General features: G+C 35.9%; 1 protein-coding gene and 1 non-coding gene across 2 annotated transcripts; both read left to right on the top strand.

Moving 5' to 3' along the window:
* The first annotated feature begins 20,067 nt into the window (after positions 1-20,067).
* On the top strand, positions 20,068-20,174 carry LOC131172429 (small nucleolar RNA R71). Its single transcript, XR_009142906.1, has one exon. It is a non-coding gene; the product is annotated as a small nucleolar RNA R71 (small nucleolar RNA).
* A 4,396-nt stretch (positions 20,175-24,570) lies between these two features.
* Positions 24,571-26,040, top strand: LOC110661228 (blue copper protein-like). Its single transcript, XM_021819800.2, has 3 exons — positions 24,571-24,862; positions 24,974-25,357; positions 25,452-26,040. The coding sequence occupies exons 1-3, from the start codon at positions 24,679-24,681 to the stop codon at positions 25,844-25,846; spliced, it is 963 nt and encodes a 320-aa protein (XP_021675492.2). The 5' UTR covers positions 24,571-24,678; the 3' UTR covers positions 25,847-26,040.
* Positions 26,041-26,541: the final 501 nt, after the last annotated feature.

The raw sequence follows: 26,541 nt of genomic DNA, 5'->3' as shown, positions 1-26,541 counted from the left end.
TTTATGCACCTCATAAACCATGGTTAACACCTAGCATAGCATGCCATGGCCACCCAATTAGTAATAAGGTTTACCTTAAATGAACCTATAATCATATGTTACCATGCACTAGAATTTCTCTGTTACAAAATCCCAATTCAAGCTAGAGTCATGGTTTATATCAAACCCCATTTGCTATGAATATTATGTTCTCTTTTAATTCCAATTCTTGATTAAAAAGATTTTCTCATCAGAAACTCTTTTCTGATTAAATCTATCTATCTTGGCCAGGAACTTGAAACATCAAGAACAATTAAATGAACATAGTATTTTATCCCTATTTACTTAGTGGAATAGATTCCATCTTGATCAACACCTACCTCCATATATAACTAGTAGGAGCCAACACATGCCCATATACCCATACACAGTACAAGTATGAAAGCAGTATCAAACTCAAACCACCTATATACAAGATAACTGTGCTATCTCAAGTCTAAAGATTATATGCACTGATATGATTTATGACAATACATTAACAAGAGTAAACTCCATGTGCTTGTCATAAGTGTCACTGGTTCGACCTACTTATCATGTATAAGTGCCTATCATGTTTGTCATATGGCATGAAACTCACCATTCCATCTTATTTATATCTCATATAAATAACTTGGGAACAAACATGAATACAATCTTTCTGGATAAGTCATGTCCTTATTGTGAAGTATCCTCGATTGTGAACCTATTTATGATACTTTGTACTAGAAATATTGTCACTCATATTCTTAACAACTTAAGAATAGAATTTCTAACAAAATATCAATGGACCTTTTCTATTACACATAAATATATTATGTAAATGAAAAAGTGGAAATGCCTTTTCTTAATAAAAACATGTACAAGATACATACTAAATGATATGCTCTAGGGCATACTACTAACAATCTCCCACTAGCACTAGAGCCATTCATTACAATATCTTAGACCCATCTTCTCAAGATGTCTGTCTAGCTGAGTTTGTGACATAGGCTTAGTGAATGGATCAGCTGGATTTTCGGCTGATGCTATTTTCTGCATGGCTACATGGCCTCATCCAACTATTTCTCTGATAATGTGGTAGCGCCTTTCTATGTGTTTGGATTTCTGGTGAGACCAAGGTTCCTTAGCCTGTATGACTGCTCCATTGTTGTCACCGTGTAGTGGAACTGCTGACTCAATGAAAGGAACTACTGCAAGTTCTGTCACGAACTTTTTTATCTAAACAGCTTCCTTTGCAGCATCTGATGTAGCAATGTACTCAGCCTCGATAGTGGAATCTATAGTCGTGCTCTGTTTGGAACTCTTCCAACTGACTGCACCTCCATTACAAATGAACACATACCCAGAGGTAGACTTTCTATTATCGATATCTGATTGAAAATCAGAATCAGTATAACCATCCAATTGCAAGTCTCCACCTCCATAGATTAAGAATAAATCCTTAGTTCTTCTCAAGTACTTAAGAATATTCTTGACAGCTATCCAGTGTTCCAAACTTGGATTGGATTGATACCTGCTAGTCAAACTAACAGCATATGCGATATCTGGCCTCTTACACAACATTACATACATTAAACTTCTAATAACCGAAGCATATGGAATCCTGGCCATTTTATCTCTTTCTTCAGGTGTCTTTGGAGACATCTCTTTAGAAAGGTGGATACCATGTCTCATTGGCAATAATCCTCTCTTGGAATCAAGCATGTTAAACCTCTTTAACACCTTTTCCAAGTATAGACTTTGGGATAAACCAATTATTCTTTTCGCTCTATCTCTATAGATGCAAATCCTAAGAATATAGGTTGCCTCCCCTAAGTCTTTCATAGAGAATGTATTTGACAACCATACCCTTACAGTTGTCAACATACCTGTGTCATTACCCATCAACACTATGTCATCCACATATAAGACAAGGAAAGTGATATTACTGTCACTAACCTTCTTATATACACATGGCTCATCCTCATTTTTGACAAAACCAAATGACTTAATGGCTTCATCAAAACGGATGTTCTAACTCCTAGAAGCTTATTTCAACCCATAAATGGATCGCTTTAGCTTGAGCACTTTGCAACCATCTTGGGATTCAAAACTCCTAGGTTGTTCTATGAAAATGTTTTCTTCAATATATCCATTGAGAAAAGCTGTTTGGACATCCATCTGTCAAATCTCATAATCATAGTATGCAGCTATTGCAAATAGAATCCTAATTGATTTAAGTATGGCAACAGGTGATAAAGTCTCCTCATAGTCGATTCCTTGCCTTTGGCAAAACCCTTTCCCTACTAGCCTTGCCTTATAGGTCTCTACCTTTCCATCAGAACCAATTTTCTTCTTGAAAACCCATTTGTTCCCTATAGGTACAATACCTTTAGGTGGGTTAACAAGATCCCAAACTTGATTCTTATACATGAAATCAATCTCGGATTTCATAGCATCAATCCATTTTGAAGAGTCTATATCTGATATAGTTTCTTCATAGGTAAGTGGATCATCTCCATAATCTACTTCTTCATGAGTAGACAACTCTTGTTCTTCTTCATGAAGGAAACCATATCTCACTGGTGGGTGAGATACTCTAGTTGTTCTACGAGGAATAGCTGTAGATGTTTCATCAATGGGTGTAGGTTGACTAGATGGATCTATATCCATCTGATCTGTTGGTTGGTCAGAATTCTCCAATTCTAACTCTATTTGCCTTCCTTTGCCTCCTTCTTGAATAAACTGTTGTTCAAGAAATGTGGCATCTCTACTTATCACAACCTTTTGTGAAGTAGGCAAATAAAAATAATATCCAAATCTATCTTTTGGATATCCAACAAATTGACCCTTTTTTGATCTGGTTTCCAATTTATCAGTGTTCAGCTTTTTGATATAAGCTGGACAATCCCAAATCTTAACATGCTTAAGACTTGGTTTTCTTCCATGCCACATCTCATAAGGTGTGGAAGAAACTGATTTTGATGGAATCCTATTCAGAATATACAAAGTTGATTATAATGCAAATCCCCAAAAGGAGATTGGCATATCAGTATAGCTCATCATACTGCGTACCATATCCAATAGGGTACGATTTCTCCTTTCAGATACACCATTCAGCTGTGGTGTTCCTAAAGGAGTCAGCTGAGAAACAATGTCGTGCTCTCTCAAGTATTCATCAAATTCAGTACTCAAATATTCACCTCCACGATTTGATCGAAGAGCTTTAATACTCTTTCCTATTTGATTTTCTACTTCAAATTTAAATTCTTTGAACTTTTCAAAGGATTCATGTTTGTATTTCATCAAATAGAAATACCCAAACCTTGATTTATCATCAATAAAGGTAATAAAGTAATGAAAACCGCCTCTAGCCATTTTCTTAAATGGACCACATACATCACTATGTATTAGCTCCAAAATATTTTCAGCCCTTAGCCCTTGTCTAACAAAGGGTGATCTAGTTATTTTGCCCTGAAGGCAAGATTCACAAGTTGGAGTAGGCTCAGAGCCCAATGAGGATAGGATCCCTATTTTCTCCAGTTTTACAATCCTATCTTCTGCAACATGACATAACCTTAAGTGCCAAATATATTTTAAACTTGAGTTGATTTTCACCATGGCATTGCATTCATTTATATCACTTACATTCATTTTGTGTTTGTCATTACTATCGAAATAATAAAGACTATCATTCATATAACCCGAACCAACATATTTATTTCTAAAATAAATATTGCAAACATCATATGTGAACTGAAATTCATAGCTATTTTTAGTCAAACTAGATATAGAAATGATATTCTTAAAAGCATCAGGTACATATAAAATATTATCCAAACACAAAACATGTTCAAACATGTAAAAAGATTTAGATCCTATGGCTAAAGCTTCAACAATTGAGCCATTGCCAATCCGGACTCTAACATCTTGAGAATGCAAGCTGCTACTATTTGCTAGTTCCTGCATATCATAAGAAATGTGAAGCGGCACGATATCTAAAACCCAAGCTATAGATGAACTATGAGTATCATCAGAATCTAAATAACAAGATATGGACATACTTTCCGAAGGTCTATCCTTCTTGTCCTTCAGAGAAGTAAGATACTCTGGGCAGTTCCTTTTCCAGTGCCCATCCTTCTGGCAATGGAAACACTTTCCTTTGCCTCCATCAGCTTTAGTCTTCCCTTTCTGTTTAGCTATTTTCTTGGAAGGATCAGGAATCTGAGATTTCTTTTTCTTATTGCCCTTCTTCTTATTAGACTTTCCAGTAGAAGAAGATGCAATCAAAGCTACCTCTTTTCCTTTATTGCCGGGCATATTCTTTTGGGCAATAATCAGCATTTTGAGTAAACCAACCAAGGTGCATTCTTGTTTAGTCATATGAAAATTTGTTACAAAATTCCCCAAAGACTCAAGAAGGGACTAAAGGATCAAATCCATCTGTAGTTGGAAATCTATTTTGAAGTCAAGATGTTCCAGCTGCTCAATTAGCCAAATCATCTTGTGGACATGATCCCCAACATTCTGTCCCTCAGACATCCTCATACGGAACAGCTGCCTAGATATCTCATACCTACCATTCCTGCTGTGCTCACCATATAACTCTTGTAGGTGAAGGAGGATCTCACTCGCACTTTGCATGTTTTCATGTTGCTTCTGTAACTCATTACTCATAGAAGTAAGAATGTAACACTTAGCTCTCATATCATGCTCCTTCCACTTGTCCAAAGTTTCATGTTCCTCTGGAGTGGCCTCTGGAGGTAAGGGACCAGGAACATTTGAGTCTAGAACATATCCTATATGTTCAAGGTTCAGGACAAGTTTCAAATTTCTTAGCCAATCGGAGAGATTAGGTCCTGTCAACCTATTGCGATCAAGTATGCTTGCAAGGATATTGGATGGTGGTGATTGTTCTATGCTCATTATTATCAGAAAATTAACTGCAGAAAATAACCAGATTAATTAGTAAATATATCATGTAATTAACCAAAATGATTATGGTCTTTTAATCAAATTGGTCATCCCACTAACTTAGCGAATCCTACACTTCCAAAGTAGAAAACGAAAATCCTAGTTGGATGGATTTCTAGTGGGTGATTGAATTCTTATAATTCTATTGATCATCCTCAAGTACATCTAATATTGGAATTACAATAAACTATAAGTGAGCAACTCCTTGCCCATCACATCTCATGTGAGGTTCAATCCTTTACCTAGCCCCTAATGCTCAAAATCTAGTCGTCCATTATTGACTTATCTTGCATTAGTTAAGTTGATCCCATTGAGCCAGTAATTATGCAAATAATTTTAATATCCTCAGGTACATCCAATATTGGCCACCAAACCATTTACATATTTACAACATCTCATGCTTAATAATTATTCTTAAGAAAATCTCTTAAATTAATTGCATCTTATGCAACTATTTAAAATTTCTTAAAATAATTGCCCCAACGGAAGGCCCATATTATAATGACTTTAATTATTGCATATCTAACTTAATCATTTGTTTGGAAGATTTTATGGTCATACTAATTACTATTAAGGTCTCACTTTGCACATTATCCAATTAGCATGCATATATCATATACTTGCATACATTCCCATACATCTCATGCATTCATGGATAACAAATAAATATGGTATGATCATGGACTTTCTAAGGGATTCAATTCTGAGCCACCAAGAATTGAATCAGGGCATTCCTAGGTGCATTTCATTCATTCATATTACAAGAGTTGCTGAAGAAGTACATAATCAACACTTGATCTTGAATTCCTCCCATTGGTCCCACCAATGCTCTTGACCTCCTTGTTCTTCTTGCAATCCAATTACATAGTAATCCTTTGCATACCAAGGTGAATTTATAAGAACTTAAATAAATGAAATTATAATCCAAAATTATTACAACCTTAATAATACATGCCCAAAATAAATTAAAATAAATTAATTAATTTACAATCCCAAAGAAACATAAAAAAAAAAATCCAATCACATTGGTCTTTTATAGTCCATGATCATTTATCATGCATATCACTATTTAACAATTAAATAAAACATACATACTTAAATTAAATTGAATATCTCATATTCAACTTAAAAATTCAGATTTGAATATGATTCAAACAAATTTAAAAATTCAGATTCGAATCACATTCAAACAAATTTAAAAATTTAGATTTGAATCACATTCAAACAACCTTAAAAATTCAAATTTGAATCACATTCAAACAATTTTTAAAAATCAGATTTGAATCACATTTAAACAATTTTTAAAAATTCAGATTTGAATATTATTCAAACAACTTTAAAAATTCAGATTTGAATATGATTCAAACAACTTTAAGAATTCAGATTTGAATCACATTCAAACAACTTTTAAAATTCAGATTTGAATCACATTCAAACAATTTTTAAAATTTTGATTTGAATCAAAATTTAATTGTATGATTAAAACTCTAATTAAACAATTTAATTAGACATAGGATGAGCTTTTAGATCATACAACAATTGCAAATTAAAAAGCCAAACCTTGGGCACACCATGGGAGGAGCCAAACCATGTGCACCCATGGTGCACTCCATCATGCCGCCACCTTTCATTGCAACCAGCAATGGATCTATCATCACATGATCATACCACACAATTAAATCATATAATCAACAATTTAAATGGCAAATATAGTGGCTCTGATACCAATTGAAGGAGTGGAAACATGAAAAACACAAGTTTATACCATTGAATTTAAAAATTTTCACCTAGGGTTACATGCATCATGCAAGATTTATTTTTATCTATTTGATTTCAATGATAAACAACATATTAAAACGCTTTTAATATGTTTTTGGATCTGTATTTGCCATTTAAGATTTTAGAATTAATCAGATTAATTTTTAGAATCCTAGATTAGATCAAGAATAAATACATTAACCTCTTGATGGACTGCAGCGTATTTGTACCTTTGGGATGCGTCTTTAGGACACCAAATGTTGTCTCTCTAACTTGTCCACACCAAGATCACCTATGGCAGCCCTTGAACAGCTTCTAAAGCTTTTTCTATGAATTAGAAAATCAAGTTTTGCCTTTTGAGATATTAGAGATGTAAACAGAACACTAAAAACAATTTCTATTATTTTTAATCAAAAGATTGTTTGCTAATCTCTTGGAATTGATGAGAGATGAAGAAGAAGAGAGAATGGGAGCCTCAAGGGTGGCGGCACAAAGGGAGGCAGTAGCTTGTGTCATTTGTTCTTTCATAACAACACTTATATAGTTAGGTCATCACTTTAAACCCTTGCCATATGTCACCTTCTGATTGGTTCTAGGTTTAATTGACCCAATCACATTGTGCCAAGTGTCAAACCTATATTTAATCTTAATTTTAATCATTTTGCATGATTAAAAGACATTTGGCAAGCTTATGTGTAATGCCATGTGTCACCATCTCATGGTACCACATGTCACCCTGTGAAATGACCAAAATGCCCCTGTGTCTTAATTTTGAGTTCTCAACCCAAAATAATTGTTTCTCTTCTTCTAATCAATTCATATCAAATATAAATTAATTAATTAATCTCTATTAATTAATTTCTCATTAACTAAATTCATATTTAAACATTTTAAATATAAATTTAACTTATACTATACATCCAATAACCTAGATTTAGTTTCAAGTCATGCTAGGGACTTTGAAATCTAATTGCAAACCAAACCTATTTAATTAATCAATTAAACTCTTTAATTAATTAATTAATTAAATCATATTTAATTTGGTGATTACTTGTGTATGTGTGTGACTTATTAGGCTCATCACTAATTGGCAATGAGACATGATATCAACTCTTAATATCATCAGAACTCTTTCTTACCATAAATAATTTCTCTAAATCATTTTATACGCCTCATAGACCACAGTTAACACCTAGCATAACATGCCATGGCCACCCAATCAGTAATAAAGTTTACCTTAAATGAACCTATAATCATGTAACACCCTTATTTGTATAATCTGATATATTTTACTGTTTTGGTGATCGGTGTCGGGCCGGATAATTAAGAGAATTAGAACCACACCTAAGACACTTATTTAAGCCTCGAACACAAATAATTAGTAATTGTCAATTAATTAAGTATAAATAAGAAAAACAGAATACAAGAAGTTAAATGAGCTGAGAGTCACAGCGATGGGTGACCTTCGCAGGAAGTGACTGCGAGGTCAGTCTAAACTCAATTTTTAAACCGTAAAATGTGACGCCGCGGTCCTTAGGACTATTGCGAACACAGTGGAAAAGAGAAAATCACGAAAAAGAATTGTTAAGCAGGTCAAATAATTAGGTCAGGGATCCGGAAGAAATATTGAATTATTTATAAACCGAATCGAACCGGCGATGGGCAATTTGGTCAATTTACCCCTAGAGCTGACTCCTGACCTAACTGTCCAATAAAATCGGAGAAAAGAAAATTTTGAAATTGAGAATTAAATTAAAGAACTATGAAAAAAGAAAGGAAAAAAAAGAAAAGAAAAGAAAATAGGAATAATGACATCATACAAGTGACATCATGCATGACATCAAAATTAATTTTAATTTAATTAACTAAATTGACTAAGTCAAAATTTGTATAAAAACAATTAAAAGAAAAAAATAAATGAAAAAAAAGGAAAAAAAAGTTGAAAAAGTTTATTACATCATGCATGACATTATGCATAATGCAATAAATCTAATAATTTTATAATTTGAAAATTTGAGGATAATAATTTAAAGAGACAATAAAAAAAAATCAAAAAGCCATTTTTTTTCATTTCTTTCTTCTTCTTGCCGTGGGCCTTTCTTTCTCTCATCTCTCTCATTTCTTTCATCTTCCTCCATTGAAGCTCATTTAAAAGCTTCTTAAACCCCAAAATTTAGCCATAAAATTTATAGATTTCTTAGCTAAAACTTGTAATTGAGTCTTGTTAAGAAGACTGAAAAGAGAAAATTTGAAGAAAACTTGAAGAATCAAGAAGTTAGAAAGCTCTATTTGAGGTAAGCTCTCTTTCTTAACTTTAATTGAATTATAAGTATAAAATTAAGATTAAAGTAGTTAGAATTACATGAAAACATGAAAAATCATGCCTATCTAGAACCCTATAAAATTCAGCCAGCATGAGGAAGTTTAGGGTTTGATAGTTTTGAATGGAATTAACCATGTAATTGAACTTGGATGATGAAGAGTGTGTTGCTTGTATGTTAGAATGACATTAATTGCATAAAAAATTGTAAGATGGATGAATTAGGGTTTGGAGCTTGTGAAAAATTAGAGAATTGGTCAAATGGTGTGTTTGACCTTGTTTGAGCTGAAAAATGATCATTTGTGACCAATTGAGGTATGTTGGAAGTGTTAGAATTAGGTTTAAATTCGGATTGGATATGGCCATTCTGCAGGCAGTAGGACCAAGGTCCCTTTCAGGGACCAAAACTGAAAATTTACCAGTGGAAAGCAGAGATATAAACCTAAAACTTTCTTGAAGAACACAAATGCAAATTATGCTCTTAACCAAGTCATTTAGTCACTCAAATTTGATGACCTAAAACTGCCAGAATCCAGAAATTTGCCCAGAAATCTAGGTTAGGCCAATCCGACAGCCATGATTCAAATGGCTATAACTTAAGCTACAAAACTCTAAATGGAGTGATTCAAAAAGGGAAATAAAGTTAAGACAATAAGGAACAATTTCTATGAAGAAAATTTACCCAAATTTTAACAGCAACATGACCAATAGAACAGTGCAAAATAGGTTACCAAAACTAAAAATTTAAATGTTTGTCTAAAAGACTTAAGTTTTGAGAAAATGGCCAAAACCAACAAGTTAGGTGACCAAAATGTGGTATGTGGGTATAATTGGATTTCTCATACCTATTAAGCATAAGAAAGTCAATATTTTGACATGAATAGTACCATGAATAGTAACTCTAAAAAGAAAATTTTCAAGAACGTTAGTTTAAGTATATTTGGGCTATGATTAAGTATTTACCAATTAATTATTGGATTTATTATGAGATAAGATACTAAAACACTATAAATTACGTGTTTCAGCTAAAAGAAACCTGGAAAAGGATAGGGCAAACTGAGTCAAGTCCTAGAGGCGACTCACATCAGGTTTGTGCACAATAAACCTTAATTTATTATTTTCTCATAGAAAATTTGTTTAGTTATGCATTGTGAAATTATTGTGTTAATTAAGGGTTTTGAAAACTACTGTGTTGCCACTTTGGGAATGGAAATTTGACTTTAGAAATTGATTGTGTTTTGTATAAAATATTTGAATAACTTGATTTAAATTGTTTTAATTCACACTTGGCATGGTAATATTAATATGTTCCTTCTCCACTTGTGGGGTGAGTTTGATATTTGACTATATTCCTCCCTCTTTGGTTTCCCAATCTGAGGTGTCGCAAGGGATTTTGCGGTCGCCTGAACGAACCCTCACCGAAGTGGGAAAGAGTGAGGAGTCGCCACTTTAATTTTGAGGGAAATTAAAGAAAACCGTTTATGAAGATAAATTGAAATGAAACCACTTCAAGGCAGAGATTCTAGGTTCGGGGTCCGTAAACGGGTGGGGAAGGTGCTAGGCACCCGACCTCGTCCCTTAATAAGGGTAAGTAGATTTAACTTTGCATTAGTTAGGAGGGCTTGAATGGAAATGTTAATCCTTTTGACCAAAGGAATATTTGATTTTTCACTAAATTTGGATTACCCAGATACATAAGTAAATGAGACAACCTCAGTGAATTGACGTCGCATATCATTTTTGGTTTTGGGATTATTTTGCGTACAGGTTAAAATTTGGTGTGAGAATCGGATAAGAACTCTCCTCCGATCTCTTTTAAATATTTATTAAAATTCTGAGTGGAGATCGGATAAGAACCCTCCTCCGATCTCTTTTGAAGTATTTAAAATTTAGGATTGAGAATCGGATAAGAACTCTCCTCCGATCTCTTTTAAGTATTTATTAAAATTTTAGCTCGAAGATCGGATAAGAACTCTCCTCCGATCTCTTTTTAAATGTTTATGGAAATTTTAGATCGAGAAACGGATAAGAACTCTCCTCCGATCTCTTTTAAGTATTTATTAAAATTTTGAGCTGAGAATCGGATAAGAACTCTCCTCCGATCTCTTTTAAATATCTATTGGAATTTTAAGTTGAGAATCAGATAAGAACTCTCCTCCGATCTCTTTTATTTTAATGGGGATCGGACAAGGATTTTTCCGACCCCTCGAGATTTAATTGCATCTACACACCATAAAAACCTAAAACCAAGAGTTCTGGCATTCAAAGATGCCAAAGGTCGGAATAAGGCTTCCTATAGGTACCTTATGACCAGGTGGGGGATGCCAGACTAAATTTTTATCGATCGCTTATGTGGTCATCTTACCAATATCTTTTGATACCCGATCTTGTTTCGTTTATTTTATTCCACTTTATGGCATCATGCCGAATCGCGTTCGTCAGCCTAGTAGTTTGACTATTTTCCTGACGTGTTATTCAGACCCTATCTTTTAAAAGAGACCCTTAAGTTGCAGTTACCTGCGTTTTACCCAACCACTTATACGCTACTAGGAACTAGAAAACTTACATTCAGAAATAATGAAGATTAATAAAATAATGGACTGATCGCTAAAGAAATAAACTCGAGAGTAACATTCTTTGGGGTTCTTTGGCACAAAATGAACTTGGAGAAAATCGCATACATAAGAAGAACAAAGGAAATGCGAAAATTAAACATAAACACTTAATGAAACGGCAATATGAGCTCTTACCTGTAAGGAGCCAAATCTATTGAAATAACTACGGGATGACAAATAATAATAAGACAGCGGACTGATTAGCCTGAGGGCTGATGTTCGTCGTGAACTGAAGGGTGCTTAGCTAGAATGCAATCGGATTAAGATAATAACCGAATGGAATGAAGTTGAGCTTGGACAATAGGAATGGAAACAGAGATGATAAAGGACTGAAAGTGAGAGTGTGACAAGATAATGAACGAACTGAAAATGTAGAGTTCCAGTATTCAGAATCTCTTTTCAAGAAAATACTTCAGAAAACTAGTTTCAAAAGTCTTTCTAATCAAAACTTCAAAATAGCAGAGTAACAAACTGAATTAAGTTTCAGAGTTCTTCCACTATAGTAACTACCTCTCTTTTTGCCCGTCCCCTGAACAGTTTTTCGTGCAGGTATTTATAGGAACCGGGTGCCCCCCCGTGAAGGGTCAGGATCTATTTTGAGGGAGATGTAGGGTCAGGATTTCGAAGGACATGATCTGAGGCTCAGGAATTAAAGAGGATCCGAGGGCTAGGAGTGAAAGGCGCTGATCTTGTCGTTTTCTTCTTCGATCCGAGGGCTCCGAGCTCGTCCTTACAAGTAAGATCAACGGTAGAGATTAGGATGTACCGCGATGTCCTGACGTACGCTGGCATCTGTCAGCATTGCGGGCGATTCTCAGGCGTGCGGTGGAGATCTCGTCTACAACGCTTTAACTACCTCGGCTTTGATTCTGGCGACAGTTATTGGGATTTGTCTTATTCTCTTTGCCTTCCAATCTTCCCTCTTTCTGATCTCCTTTACACACTCCTTTTCCGATCTCTCATGCTGGTCTCCCATCTTCCGATCTCTATTATTCCGATCTTTTCCTTACTTAGGCCCGGTCCGGTCAAAGCATTAATTTCCCCTCGATTCCCGAAGCGTCTGCTTCATTTTCTGCTTAGCAATAAATGCCTGGTTTCTCCCTATATATACCCCTGACAGAAGAAAACTTCCCTCATTCGATTTTCCTCTCTTCCTTCTTACTTTCGATTCTATTTGCTCGTGAAGTTCGCCATGATTGTGGTCATGATCCCTTCGGATAGACTTCTTTGTTCCTCGACTGAAAATTTACGATCCCGGTGATCGGATAATAGCGATAACCTTATCTGATGATGGTGAGAGAACTGAATCAATTAACCGATCTGGATTGCGGACCTCGATCGTGCCGATCTCGAGTCGTTCAACTGGCATAATCGGCGAACTGATTTTGGCCGAGCAAATTGCTGATGTTCTGCCGACCCTTGACGGTTGCTCTTCCAAGTTTATCCGGCTTCTCACCACATTGGGTGTTCCGACAGCAGCTTTCCTCCACATTGGGTGTTCCGACAGCGCCTCGGTTTTGGTCGATGACACCCCTTTGGATCAGTCACAATGTGACATTCCGGTCCCTAGAGATCGCCCAAATGATGTATTTTTCTTTCAATGTAATCCGATCTCTAGAGATCACAGAAATGATGTAATCCAAGTTTAGTGTAATCCGATCTCTAGAGATCGCCCAAATGATGTAATCCGATCTTTTGAAAATAAAGACTTTATTTTGTCGATTATTGCATTAATTATTTTCCGATCTCTGAAGTATTTACCCGATCTGACCTTTAATTTAAATGGCCCTAAACGATCTGCAATTCAAAAGATTTATCTTAATCTGCCGATCTCTATTTAGCCGATCTCTTTATGGAATTTCCGGAATATTCATGAGATGTGTCAGAAACAGCTGGCAGATCCCGCTGACCGATGCACCGCCTGGGATGCCGTGAGCATTAAATGCTCGGACGAGTATAAATAGGGGTGGGGTTAGCCAGTTGCTCCCTTATATCATTTTCAGTCTCTCGCAAACAACTTCAAAATTCTCTCGTTTTCTCAAGCTCTTCCGACTCCGATCAAGCTCCGGTAAGGGTTTAGATCTTTCTTTTAGTTTAAATTCTTTATTTCCTTTGAAAATGAGCGGCGCCGAGGGTTAGAGAGCGACGAGTCCTCCTTTCATTCAGTTCTCGTGGTCATCTGATGAAGTAGAGGTGGTCGGGCCAAGCGCACGACCAGAACCTCCTAGGGTCTCCGTTCCAGCTCGGGGGCGGACCGCACCATCGAGGCTTGTACCTTCTTCAGGGAGGGAGAATCTTCCTATGGACGAGCTGCCATCAATCTTGCAAGAAACCGATCTGCAATCGTTCAGCCAGGAGTACAATATTCGTCCTGAAGCGTACGAACTTATCCGGTGTCACGGCGATCACCGAGCCGATCACTTCTTTGAAGAGAATGACATGGTTATGTATATACGAGGAACAGTTAAAGGCCGGTCTTAGGTTTCCTCTGGACGACTTCTTCAAAGAGGTCCTAAAATTTCACCGAGTGTGCATTGCCCAAGTTCACCCTAACTCGTGGCGGATCTTAGTAGCCTTCCGAGGCCTGTGCCGAGCTAAGGGAATCAGTCCTACGGCTAAGGTGTTTGCCGAATTGCACAGGCTAACTCGCCGAAAGGACGATGAGCACTGGTTCTTTCAGGCGAAGCCTCATTGTGGGCTCTTTACCGATCTACCCTCCTCCCTTAAGAATTGGAAGAACCGCTTCTTCATTCTGAGGAGTAAAAACCCGAACTGCTTTGAGGACTTCCCCCGTAGCTGGTGGCACCAGGGGCCCTTGATTCCAAAGCGTATTACCCTGAATAAGGAGGAAGGCCTAATAGTGATGGAACTGAAGAATCAGGCGGCCACTCAAAAGTTCTCTTGTTTAGATGCGGTGACTGCCGAGCTGCATCATTGGACTATACAGCTGATTACCGGCCAAGATCGCGAACTTCCGCTCTCTGACCTTGACATCGGTACTTTCTATTTCTCAGATCTCAGGACCTTAGCGATCTCACTGACCTCTTCTTTGTGCAGGTATGGCGGGTGGTGAGGGTTCCAAGAAGCGGAAGAAAGAAAGAGAGATTTCCCGGAAGGTAAAAGAGATGAAGCGTTCGGAACTGCGTCAAACACCCGGCCATGAACCTGGGGAGATACAAAGAGGCCCGTCTCGACCTTCGGGACCGCCGGTCGCAGAAGCTGTCCGATCTCCTCCTCAACGAGATGAGCCGCCTCCACTTCCTCCAGTTGCTCCAAGCACAGAAGGGGGTCCTTCTCAACCTTCTGCGAGGCCCCCTCCTCGTGGCCCTCAAGTCTTGTCGCTTCACGGAGAAGAACCGACTGTTCGGGAGAACCTGTGTTTTGCCAAAGTCTTGGGGTCTTCCATCCGCCTTGGGAGGATCGGGACCGATTGTCTCGGACAATCTTGACGATATCCTGACCCGATCCATGAGTCTGAATGTAGAGTGCCTGGTGAACCAGCACATAGTCCGGGAAAAGGCTCACCGCCTGGGTAAGGAGGTCGAGAAGAAGAGTCAAGAAGTGGCATCCCTCCGATCCCAACTCTCATCCGCTCAGGATTACATATCTCAAATTGAGGGGGGTATGAAGTTCTATGAGGATAAGCTGGCCGAACAGGCTCATGTTCTGGCTGAAAGGGATCATGCTCTTGGAGAAGTCCAGGCGCTCCGGGCCAACGAAACTGCTCAGGTCGCTCACCTTACTGAGGAGCTTAAGGCAAAAGATGAAGAGATGGTGACAGGAATAGCCGGTGCTTATGTGAATGCTCACAAGGATCTCTTGGCCGAGCTCCAGAAGTGTTACCCAGAGGAGGACTTCTCTTGGATGGCCGACCTGGCTCCCGGAGGCGAGGGTGAGGATAGTGAGGAGGAGGCTGAGGGTGAGGGATAGTGAGGGTGAGGCTGAGAGTGAGGGAGAAGACGGACAAAATGTAAATCAGGCTGGGGGTGATCCTCCAGCTGAATAACTTGTACAAATTTTTGAAATGAAATGAAATGGAATGCCTCTTTTGTTCGATGAATGGTTGTGATCGGAAAATTTCTAAATTATTAAACACTTGATTGTTTGAGTATCTTGAAATAACTGAAAGTGATTATCAACCCAAGTGTGAGAGATCGGAAAACACAATGAGCATAAGATCGGTAGAGAACCAACGCTAAACGGAACTTGATTAAAATTAGAAATTTGGCTTGAACATTTAAGATCGGGATCATCCTTAAACCGGAACGGAACCTTTGATTATTCTTAAACTTTTGAAAGGGAGATCGGCAATAAAACTTGTAAGAAAAGATCTAGTGTCAGTTCATTTCGTTTGTCAACAGAGATCAGGAATGTACTTGACTGGTCCGGAGATTCGACAATGGGTTTGAGAGGTCGGTGAGTGATTTAATAGTCTAAGGGATACTTGATATTTGGGATCTGTTTCAAAGTTTATTGATTCTGGGGATCGGTTTCAAAGTTTATTAATTCTGGGGATCGGCCAAAATATGGTGTCGACATGAGGGGTGAGTTTGGATGAGTACTCATTAGCTAGCTAGCCACCTCCCTCGTTGATTTTGATTAGTGGGGTGAGTTTGCCTTGTCGTGGTGTACAACACGGCATGTTTGGAAATTTTGTGTCATGGCCTAAGTTGTGTTATTGATTGGCAATACTATGTTTATTAAATTGTTTGATCAATGTTGTGTTATATTAAGCTTTGAAAATTATGATTTATTATAAATGTGATTTGAAAAATTGGGAAATGCGATTTTGAGATTTTTAAAATATAAATTGTTCATAAATATTTTATATTTTTCATTTTATATTTATTGTGCACCACTAAATATTTTTATACCCAGCGATAGCTTTAACTTGTTGTCGCAGATAGAGAAAAGGACATAGCAACAGAATGAGCTGATACAGTCAGAGAAGAGCACAGTTGAAAAATTTTTGTGCGGGTATTTCTCTATACTCTGATAATTTAATTTGATGTAAATATGATAGTATGCATATGTATCTCTGTAATTTGAGCAGTTGTACAGATAAAATTGTAATAATATTATTTTAGATTTTCTTTCTGTATATTAAGATTGTGTATGTAAAATTAATTTTAATGCCACATTTATGAATGGAATTATTTTAACAATATTTTGAAAAGTGAATTTTGATTTAAATTGTGGTTGACTGTATTGTTTTGGGATATTATTAGAGATTGAGGCTGTGAAATGAAATTATCTGAAAGTGTTTTTCACAGGTTTTGAAGAACTGTTTTTCCCAAATATAGATTTTAAATATCTAAAAATTTTGATTTAGGTTTGGACTTTAAATAAAGGTTTTTAATATTTGAAAAAAAAATTTTACCCACCAATTTAAAAATGAACGAAAATTGTTTTAAAATTCCTTGTAGTATATTTAATGGGTTACTGGTAGGCGAAGTACGGTAATTCATTAGATGTACTACGGGATCATGTTACATCTTACGGAGAGGTAGGGTGTGACATATTTAGTGGTATCAGAGCAAAGGTTTTAAAATAAATTTTGAACTGTGATTTTGAAATATTTTGTCGGTAAATACAACTGCTCAAATGTTTGATACATATGACATATTTACATCATGAATATGCACTAACGGAGGTCAACCTCCTTGTGTTTGTTGTCAGAGAGTAGAAAATTTCTGGAAAACAGAATGGAAGAGGGAGATCATTCCGTAGAGCAATCTGTCGAGGCTGAGGCCCGAGGAAAAGCCCCAGTACTCCAGAATGTGAGTGGGTCAGCCACTCTAGCTCCTCCTCAAGCACCGCAATTTCCTGTTCAGTTTGCACAACAGATGGCTGTGTTCTTTCAACAAATGGCGGAAAATGTGCCACCACAAGCTCAGATGCAAGCACCTGCAGCACAACCACAGCCTCTAGCTCGGCAATATGAGAAGTTAATAAAATTTGGAGCTACAGAATTCAAAGGAACAGTGGTTCCACTGGAAGCAGAACAGTGGTTAGAGAGGATGGAACGGGTTTTCAGAAAACTACAGTGTGCTGAAGAGTTGAAGTTCGAATATTCAGTATCACTTCTGCAAGGGGATGCATATGAGTGGTGGAAGACCATCCCCCACAGCCTGGTAGAGCCACCAGTTCTCACATGGGTAGACTTTTTAAGGGAGTTTCGACAGAAGTGGGTCCCTAATACTTATGTAAACATGAAGCTGCAAGAGTTTTTAAGTTTGAAGCAAGGAGATAGAACTATAGCAGAGTATGAGCGAGATTTCTCTCGATTAAGCCACTATGTCTGAAGCTTGGTCACCACTCCCAAAGACCGGTGTAAGAGGTTTGAGGCTGGGTTGAGGCCTAGCTTGAGAATGCAAGTGGTGGGGTTCCGACACTAGAATTTTTCTGAATTAATTTTACAAGCCCTGAAACTGGAAAGGATAAAATCAGAATGGGCAGTGAAAAAGAGTACAAAAGAGAAAGTGAAAACTGAAAGGGTTACTGGCCAAGCTACAAACAGTGGCTCTGGGAAAAGAAAACATTTTGGAGGATCTAGCTCGCGTGAATCGAGTAGAGGTAGATCTTCTGGACAGAAACCATCCCAATCCGATCAGCAAACTTAACAGACACGCAGAAATATGCTGTCGGATCGACTTTGTGAAACTTGTGGTAAACCACACAGTGGAGTATGTTATAGAGCTATAGAAGCACGTTTTAATTGCGGTGAGACTGGTCATTTTGCTACAGATTGTGTAAGTCCACACCGTTATGGATCATTTACCACGTTAGAAGGATCAGCCCAAGTTTCTACCCCGAAGAGTTCACCAGCAGTTGGTAGAGGCAGAGGCAGAGGTAGGGGTAGTACACCTGGAAGTCAGAGTACTGTGAATCAGCCAGGACAAGGTGATGCTCCAGCTAAAGTATACACTATGCGATAGAGGGACGAGGATGAGACTTTTGACATTGTGGCTAGTATTTTTTCAATTCTTAACTAAGATATGTATATGTGTTAAAAAAAAAAATTGATATGTTAATGACTAGTCTTTTTAAAATTAATTTTGGAAGAGTTTGTCAGTTAAGAATTTGTAAAGTTAATTAGTAAGCCTAATTAGGTAAGACAAGAGAACCTAAAAGTAAGTTATAGTAACATAGCTACCTTAGATGCAAGTAAAGGTATTACTGCTGATAAATGTCAGTGGGTACCATAATCAAAATAAGTTTAAGATATTAGTAGATTTGAAAGAAATAAGATATAGGGAAGTTTGATATATTGGGATGTATCGTAGTAACTATACAATATTCTTGATGTTGTGCTGTAAGCTGCAGATTACAGTACTGACTTGGGATTTATTGTGTAGAGCTACGTACTACCCAATAGTACACAAAAATAAGAATAGTTGCAAACGCATCTGTTTTGGTATAGTTATGATAAGATAAAGTTTTCTTATTGGAAAGGAGTTTGAAAGTCCTAACCTGGAGTTTAAAACTCTAAAGTTAGAATATTGAAAGGTTATACTTTAGTACAAAAGAAAGTAATAACTACACATCAGTGCAAAATAAGTTATAAAATATCGATAGATAAAAATAAATAGAACAGTAAGAAATGAGAAAAACATTAGATGAGGAATTGCCACCAAGGCAAACAACTTACTTAAGATGCATAACGATACCCCGAACTATTTTATCAAGAAAGAAATAAGTTAAACCAAAGCAAACAAAATAGTGCAAAATAACACATAGGCCTTGGTCATAAATGGAGATGGTAAGATAATAGTTATGGACCTATGGCCAAGAAAGAGAAAAGTAGTTCATATATGACCAAAAATTTAAAAAAAAAAAAAAAAAAAAAAAAAAAAAGAGAAGACCACAAGGGAAAGTAATTGCTAAAACAACAACAAAAAAAGACTAAAATATTTTAAACTAAACTGAAGGTTACATCAAATGATTAAGAGATTTGATAAGAAAAGAGTAAAACTAAGTTCTCACCCATAGGATCATACGAGGTCCTAGAAAAAGTAGATCCATTAGCACACAGATTTGCTTACCTCTAAAATTAAAATGAATTTGAATCTAACTTATGACAGAAGCCCATAAGAAACTGGGCACATGAGGTAAGCAATCGATGAGTAAATAGTATTGGTTAAAGTACTACGGACCATTATTCCGATTATGAAGCTACGTAGAAATGTGAGAAAAACATGAGAAAACAAAACTCCAGTTGGTTTCTTGATCTCATTCCTCTCACAACTCCACTGGTAGTTATTGTAAGCAATTTTATCTAGAGCAGAAAAAGCTTCATCTTTAGATTTCTCCATAAGATCACCTACAGAGGATGCATCAATTGCAATTCTAATAGCTGGTGAAACTCCATTGTAAAAGTGTTGAAAAAGCATCCACTTAGGAATCCCATGGTGTGGACATCTCCTTTGCAAATCCTTGTACCTCTCCCATGCTTCATACAAGCTCTCATCATCTCTAGGTTTGAAAGAAGTCAGCTCATTTCTTAGCTTAGCTGCCTTACTTGGTGGAAAATATTGAGCTAAAAATGCTTGAGAAAGTTCATCCCATGTTGTGATAGAACGCAGTGGAAAAGAATATAATCACTCTCTAGCTCGGTCCTTCAAAGAAAAAGGAAATAATCTGAGTCGAATTGCATCATCAGAAACTCCATTTATCTTCAACATATCACTAATCTCAAGAAAGTGTGCTAGATGAACATGTGGACTTTCACTTGGACTTCCCCCAAATTGTGATTGTTGTACCATCTGACAGAGTGCAGGCTTCAATTCAAAATTATTAGCTTCTACTCTTGGTCTTGTGATATTTGGCATGAAATCCCCAATGTTAGGATAAGCGTGATCCTTCACGGAACGGTTGTTATTGTTGTTGGCCATCTCTTCTTGTAGTTGCTCTTGCTCTTGCTCTTGTGCTCTTTCTTGTTGTTGTTGAGCTTTAAATTCAGCTTTTCTCCTCTTAGCTTCTGCTCTTAAAGCTCTTGCTGTCTTTTCTATTTCTGGATCAAAGAATAAATTGATTTCTTCACTTTTTGTCCTTCTCATAAAATAAAGGTACCTGAAAAACAAAATAAACAAATTCTCAAAGTAAAATGGTAAAAGAAATTAAAAATAAAATAAAATAAAATGCCCAAATTAACCAAACAAACAATCGTTCAATATCAAACAAAAATCAAATCCCCGATAAAGGCGCCAAAAACTTGATGGCATAGATCCGCAAGTATATGGATCGTATCAAGTAATAGAGTGATAAGTAAAGTATCGTTCCCACAAGGATTTGCTGTTTGAGTACCATACTATGAATGAAGCGATTATTTAAGCTAATGATTGATGAATAAATGGTAAATATAAATGAGCAAAGTAAATTGATAAATCTAATTGGAATGGGTAAAGAGCGAGTAAAGAAATTCTAAATCTAGATGCAATTGAACTAAATTAATAATGGATAATTTAAATCAAAGTCTAATTATGATAAAGATGATTCCAGAGTTGGGGGTTTATGCATAAATTAATTGGGATTTGTCTTGGGTATTCCAATTTTAAGAAAAAAAAAATAGAGTTTGAAGGTGATTGATCCTAAATTCCTTTAATATCTTTTTCAAGTAAACCAAAGTGTGTTCTAAGATAACCAAACCTACTTTCGTATGATATTTGATTACTTTAAAACCCATTAAGTTTTGTAACCAATCATTAATTCCTCTTAAAACCCTAGTTTATTTCTAAATCTAGGTAATTTTAAGTTCCAATCCTTGATTATCTATCAATGACCTTCACCTTTTGGTCCTTCAATCAAAGATTAACACAATACCCAATGGGTACCAACATTAGGTAAGTAAATCAAGCACACAAGAAATGAATCAAAACTCATATTTATATAAAATATGGAAATAACCAGTCCAAATTCACAGATAAATCTAAAACATATTTCCCAACTCTAAAATTCAAAGAGTTTACTCACTCATGTTGATATTTACAAGAGAAATTGATGGAAAAGTAAAGAATAACATGATAAGAGGACTAGAAATGGAAAAACCCAGGTAGAAGAACCCAAAACTCTTATTTCTGGAGCTTCTAGAGATGGTTGCAGCAGCTCCTCTTCCTCAGAAATAATGGCGTCCTTCTCCCCTTTTCTCTCTTTTGTAAATTTTTTTTTCTTTTGTTTCTTATTGTTTCCTCTTGTGGCAAAAACTAGAAAATGATACTTTTATATGGTCCATAAGTAGCCCTAAAAATAGATAAGAGCCAAGGAGTGGATAGGAAATGAGGTGTAGAAATATCTAAGTCGGTAGAGTGATTCACGTTTTGGGCAGTCTACTTAGGGTACTGCTTACTCTAAGCAGCTTTTTCAGCAATTTTCGGCCTGTAGTGTGCACTGTCTGCTTAAGGTTAAGCAAATCCTCAGCAAATCTCGGCAGGTTTGAAATAAAATGAGTTTTTCTGCTCATGCTTGACTTTTAGCTTAACCTGTGTTGCACCTTAAGTACTGCTGCTTACCCTAAGCAGAATCTCAAGCAATTCTCGACAGGTTTTGGGATGAAAGCTTGAATGTGTAGGATTTAAGGTGTGCTTGACTTGTGGCTTAAGGTTAAGCAATATAACATACCCTGAGTAGCATCATAAGCAAAGTCTCAAGCAAATTTCGGCTAACTTGATCTTTCAAGGCTTAATTTCTTCAACTTTTCTCCATGCTTAGGAAACTCCAAATTTCTTCAAATCACTTCCTAATACACTCATTGACCCTCAATTTGCCACAAAAACCTATTAAAAATAATAAAATTACAAAAATAAAATATAAAGTAACTAAAGTTAACAAATAAGCTAAAATAAAGCTAAAAACATAAAATATACTAAAATATAAGGGCAAAATAGATGCAAAACTACCCTAAAACGCCTACATGGAATGAGTGCAACAGTTGTACTTTTTAGTTAATAGTTTATTGTATTTATTTATTTTTTTAATAACTAGAACTCCACTATGGCATTGGTTTATGAATACATTATATTTTAATGAAAATTTTATGATATTAAAAAGTTTGCACGTAATGGGTATCAGGGTTAAGTTAGGCTCCTCTAATTTTGCTTTTCTGATAGTTATTGGGTTGGGTTGGTCTAAATAAATTTATAATATTTTATTTTATTTTATTAGCATATTGAGCCTTAATTTTGGTCCTGGTTATGGGTTTGGGAACAGTGAGGCTTACTATGGATCTCGGAGGCTTTATACCAGTCCAAGTCGTAGTGCTGGTCTAGCCCGTAGAATCAGGTAGTGACAAAAGGCAAGATTAAAGTCACGGAAAGAGATTTTTAGTCGCAGACCCAAATATTTCTATTTTGACAATGGTTTTAGCGTAGACTTCCCCTATCTGAACTCAAGATATATCATGTATGGAGAGATTTGCATATTAAATAGTTGAAATTCACATATTTATTAGGGATGATAATTATTTTTGAACTCAATTTAACCTGTCTCAAATTCAATTAATTTTCTTCAATTATGCTCTGACTCCTATAAATGTTGTGCAGGACAAAAATGGGGGAGAAGGTCTTCCTGCCCCAATTCCTTATTATTTATTAAAAAATAATTTATTTTTATATATTTATATATTTAAATATTATAATTTTAATAAAAAAAATTAAGTGTATTATTAATATTATTTCAAAATTTATATTTTAATTTATAATTTATTTTTAATAAATAAATTTATATTATGTAATGATAAATTAAAATAAAAATATAAACAAAACAAGAAATTAAAGCGATTTTCACTTCGATTCATTCTATTGTTATTTTTAATATTTATATCTTAAGTGTATGATGAATCAAATATAGATAAGTTTTTTACTTTCCGAAAAAAAAAAAAAAGCAGCAAAGCTCTCTTTCTAATATGGAAACATTTTTTTTTTTAAGATTGGGCTAATTTTAATTGTGTAGTGGTAGCAATTTTTTTATTTGATATTTTTATTGGACTTTAACCTATCCATAATTCGTTTAAATTTATACTCAATTTGACGACTAAGATAAATATATATTTCAAATTAAAAGTTAAGTAAATGACTCATATGATTCTATATGAAACTAAAAAAATTTGAATTTCATTCATTTAATTCAAGTTTTAATAAAAATTAAATGGATGAAATTCTTTTTTTTTTTAATTTAACATTTTGATTCAAAAAAATTCATAATTTGAACCCACCTAACACAATTCCTTTACCATCTCTAATTGTATGCTTATGTCATTGCATATGGTAGCTAGCATTTGAATTCTAAAATCATATCATAAAAAATATTTTTTCTCTTTTATGAGTCTTTTTATCAAATGGTAGATAATTTCGACTATAATATTTTTTTAAAGTAATAAATTAATTTAAAAAATTATTAAAATTTAAAATCTTAACTTTCTTACTATAAAATAGCAATCCAATCATTAATAAAATTATCACATCTCATCAATGTATATAATAACTGAAGCTTGTGATAACCATCCATTATTTATTGATTTATGAAGGAACATTACACGTCTATACATGTAACAGGAATTGGGAAATTGTCAAAACGCGGCAACATACAGCATTGACAAATGTGCAATTGTGCTTTGATTTTAATTTCTTTAAATGAAAATAAAATTGCACAAGAAATTCACTAAGCCAATGAAACACAAAATCTTATGTCGCAAGTTATATATTCTTCATTTCTATCATTATCACACTCATTTGTTTATAGTTACTAACAAACCCATTTGATTTTAAGGCTTCTAGATCTCACTTATTCTAGCCAATCAATTTAAGACAAGCATAAGATAAGAACTTCCAAGAAATGGCAAGTCCATGGCAATAGGGACAAATAATTAATCTTAGTTCAGCAAGAATTTGTCAATTGGTATAGTTTCTTCAGCTTTCTGATCAGTCTATAAAAGGTCACATGTTTAACAAAAAAAATTCAGCTCTCAATTCTCAAATCCCTCCAAGGTGAAGACAGAATTTCAGGCAGTTTTGATTAGACATGGCCAGAATAGCATTCATCAGTTTAGCCATTTTAGCCATTGCAGTGACTTCACTTGTACCCTGCTCTATGGCAGAGACGCTTGTTGTTGGGGATGGCTTGGGCTGGTTGGTGCCTCCAGGTGGTGACCTCGCTTATGCTACTTGGGCAGCCATTAATACCTTCACAGTTGGTGATGTTCTCTGTATGATTACTAAAACTCAGCACCCTTTTGATTGAATTCTGCATAAACAATGGAACAGTGAATTATTCTTCTTGTGTCTATTTTTTTTCAATTTTTTTTCTCTTCTTTTAGTGTTCAATTTCACTACTGGACAACAAGATGTAGCCAGGGTCACAAAGGAAGCATATCTAACCTGCAATTCAACGAATCCCATCTCCCTGAAAACAACTGGTCCGGCAAATTTCACCTTAAACACCACTGGTGAATACTTCTTTATCTCTACGATGGACGCACACTGCCCATTAGGCCAAAGGCTAGCCATCTATGTAACTGCCCCTGGACCCCATCATGCTCCTCATCCTCATCATCCACCCGCAGCCCCTTCGCCAGTCTCTCCCAGAGCACCAGTGACCTACACCGTTGGCGATGGCTTGGGCTGGCTTGTCCCTCCTGGTGGTCCACTCGCTTACATGACCTGGGCCTATAACAAGACTTTCATCGTTGAAGACACTCTAGGTAATTGAAGTCGTTAATGAAAAGAATGATAGAATACTTTCTGGGCACACTTTGGTTTGCTATTTCAATGATATATTTCAATTAATTTTTTCAGCTTTCAACTTTGTGGATGGACTACAAGATGTTGCCCTGGTGACCAAGGAAGCCTATGAGACCTGCAACACAAATAGCACCATCCAAGTTTGGTCTACAAGTCCTGTAAAGATCTTACTCAATTCTACTGGGGATTATTTCTTCACTTCCACGTATCCACGCCACTGCATCTTGGGTCAGCAGCTAGCCATTAGGGTGGTCTCCAGCAGCGGTACTACTGATCATGGTAGTGCACCTACGTCTAGCATCGCCCATCCTCCATCAAGCAGCAGCACAAGCAGTCCCGTGACAGAGGGCCCTGTGGCTGGTTCTCCTCTTCCAGCCAGCTCAGCTCCATCGAGGGTTCTTGCTGGATTCTTCATTACCTTTTTGTCCATTTTCATAGCTGTGTTTTAGAGATAGATAGATACGCACACTAGCTAGATTTATATATATAATTCATTTGGTTCCTCATTTGGTCGATTATTTTGTTGTGTTGGCCATTTCCATTGGTCTGTGATTTACATCTGTATCTATATATCCGATTGTATGAGATGTTATTGATATTCTTTCTGTGAGATATATACATATTTTTATGTACCTGAATTTTACCTACGAGATGTTCAGCTCTGATCATCATGCATTTAGCAACAAATTAGAGAAGAATCACACAATCTCATAATTTTTCTACTCATCTATAGCACTATCCCCTATATATATATATATATATGTACACTAATTCTGGCAAAGAAATTAATAGAACAGGCAATGCCTTTGAATAAGAAAATCGAAGAAGAGCTTACAGCCCCCTGTGAGCATGAGAAGAATGTGGCAAATTCTCCAATAGTATCTGTAATTAGGCTAAGTAGAGGTGAAAAATATTAATAAAAATTAATATTTTAACTTCAATTATTCATAAACTACAAAGTTCCGATGGATAAATTTTAATAATCATTCATGATCTTATCTAGTTGTAACATTACAGTCTCTCAACTTGAAAATGTAACATAAAACCTCATCAATTTTCATATTTTACACAGTAAAATCATTTAATCTCTAATTACCTATTTTTCAGTTAGACACTGAGTTGGACAGTTCCAGCATGGTGTTTA

This window comes from Hevea brasiliensis, chromosome 13 (assembly GCF_030052815.1).
Source record: "Hevea brasiliensis isolate MT/VB/25A 57/8 chromosome 13, ASM3005281v1, whole genome shotgun sequence".
NCBI lineage: Eukaryota > Viridiplantae > Streptophyta > Magnoliopsida > Malpighiales > Euphorbiaceae > Hevea > Hevea brasiliensis.
This window is presented reverse-complemented; position numbering and strand designations above follow the sequence as displayed.

Bases quoted from the DNA above. Each gene is read 5' to 3' on its own strand.
- LOC110661228 (XM_021819800.2), top strand. From the start codon at position 24,679: ATGGCCAGAATAGCATTCATCAGTTTAGCCATTTTAGCCATTGCAGTG. The intron at 24,863-24,973 runs GTATGATTACTA...CTCTTCTTTTAG, and splicing joins CACAGTTGGTGATGTTCTCT to TGTTCAATTTCACTACTGGA. The intron at 25,358-25,451 runs GTAATTGAAGTC...TAATTTTTTCAG, and splicing joins CATCGTTGAAGACACTCTAG to CTTTCAACTTTGTGGATGGA.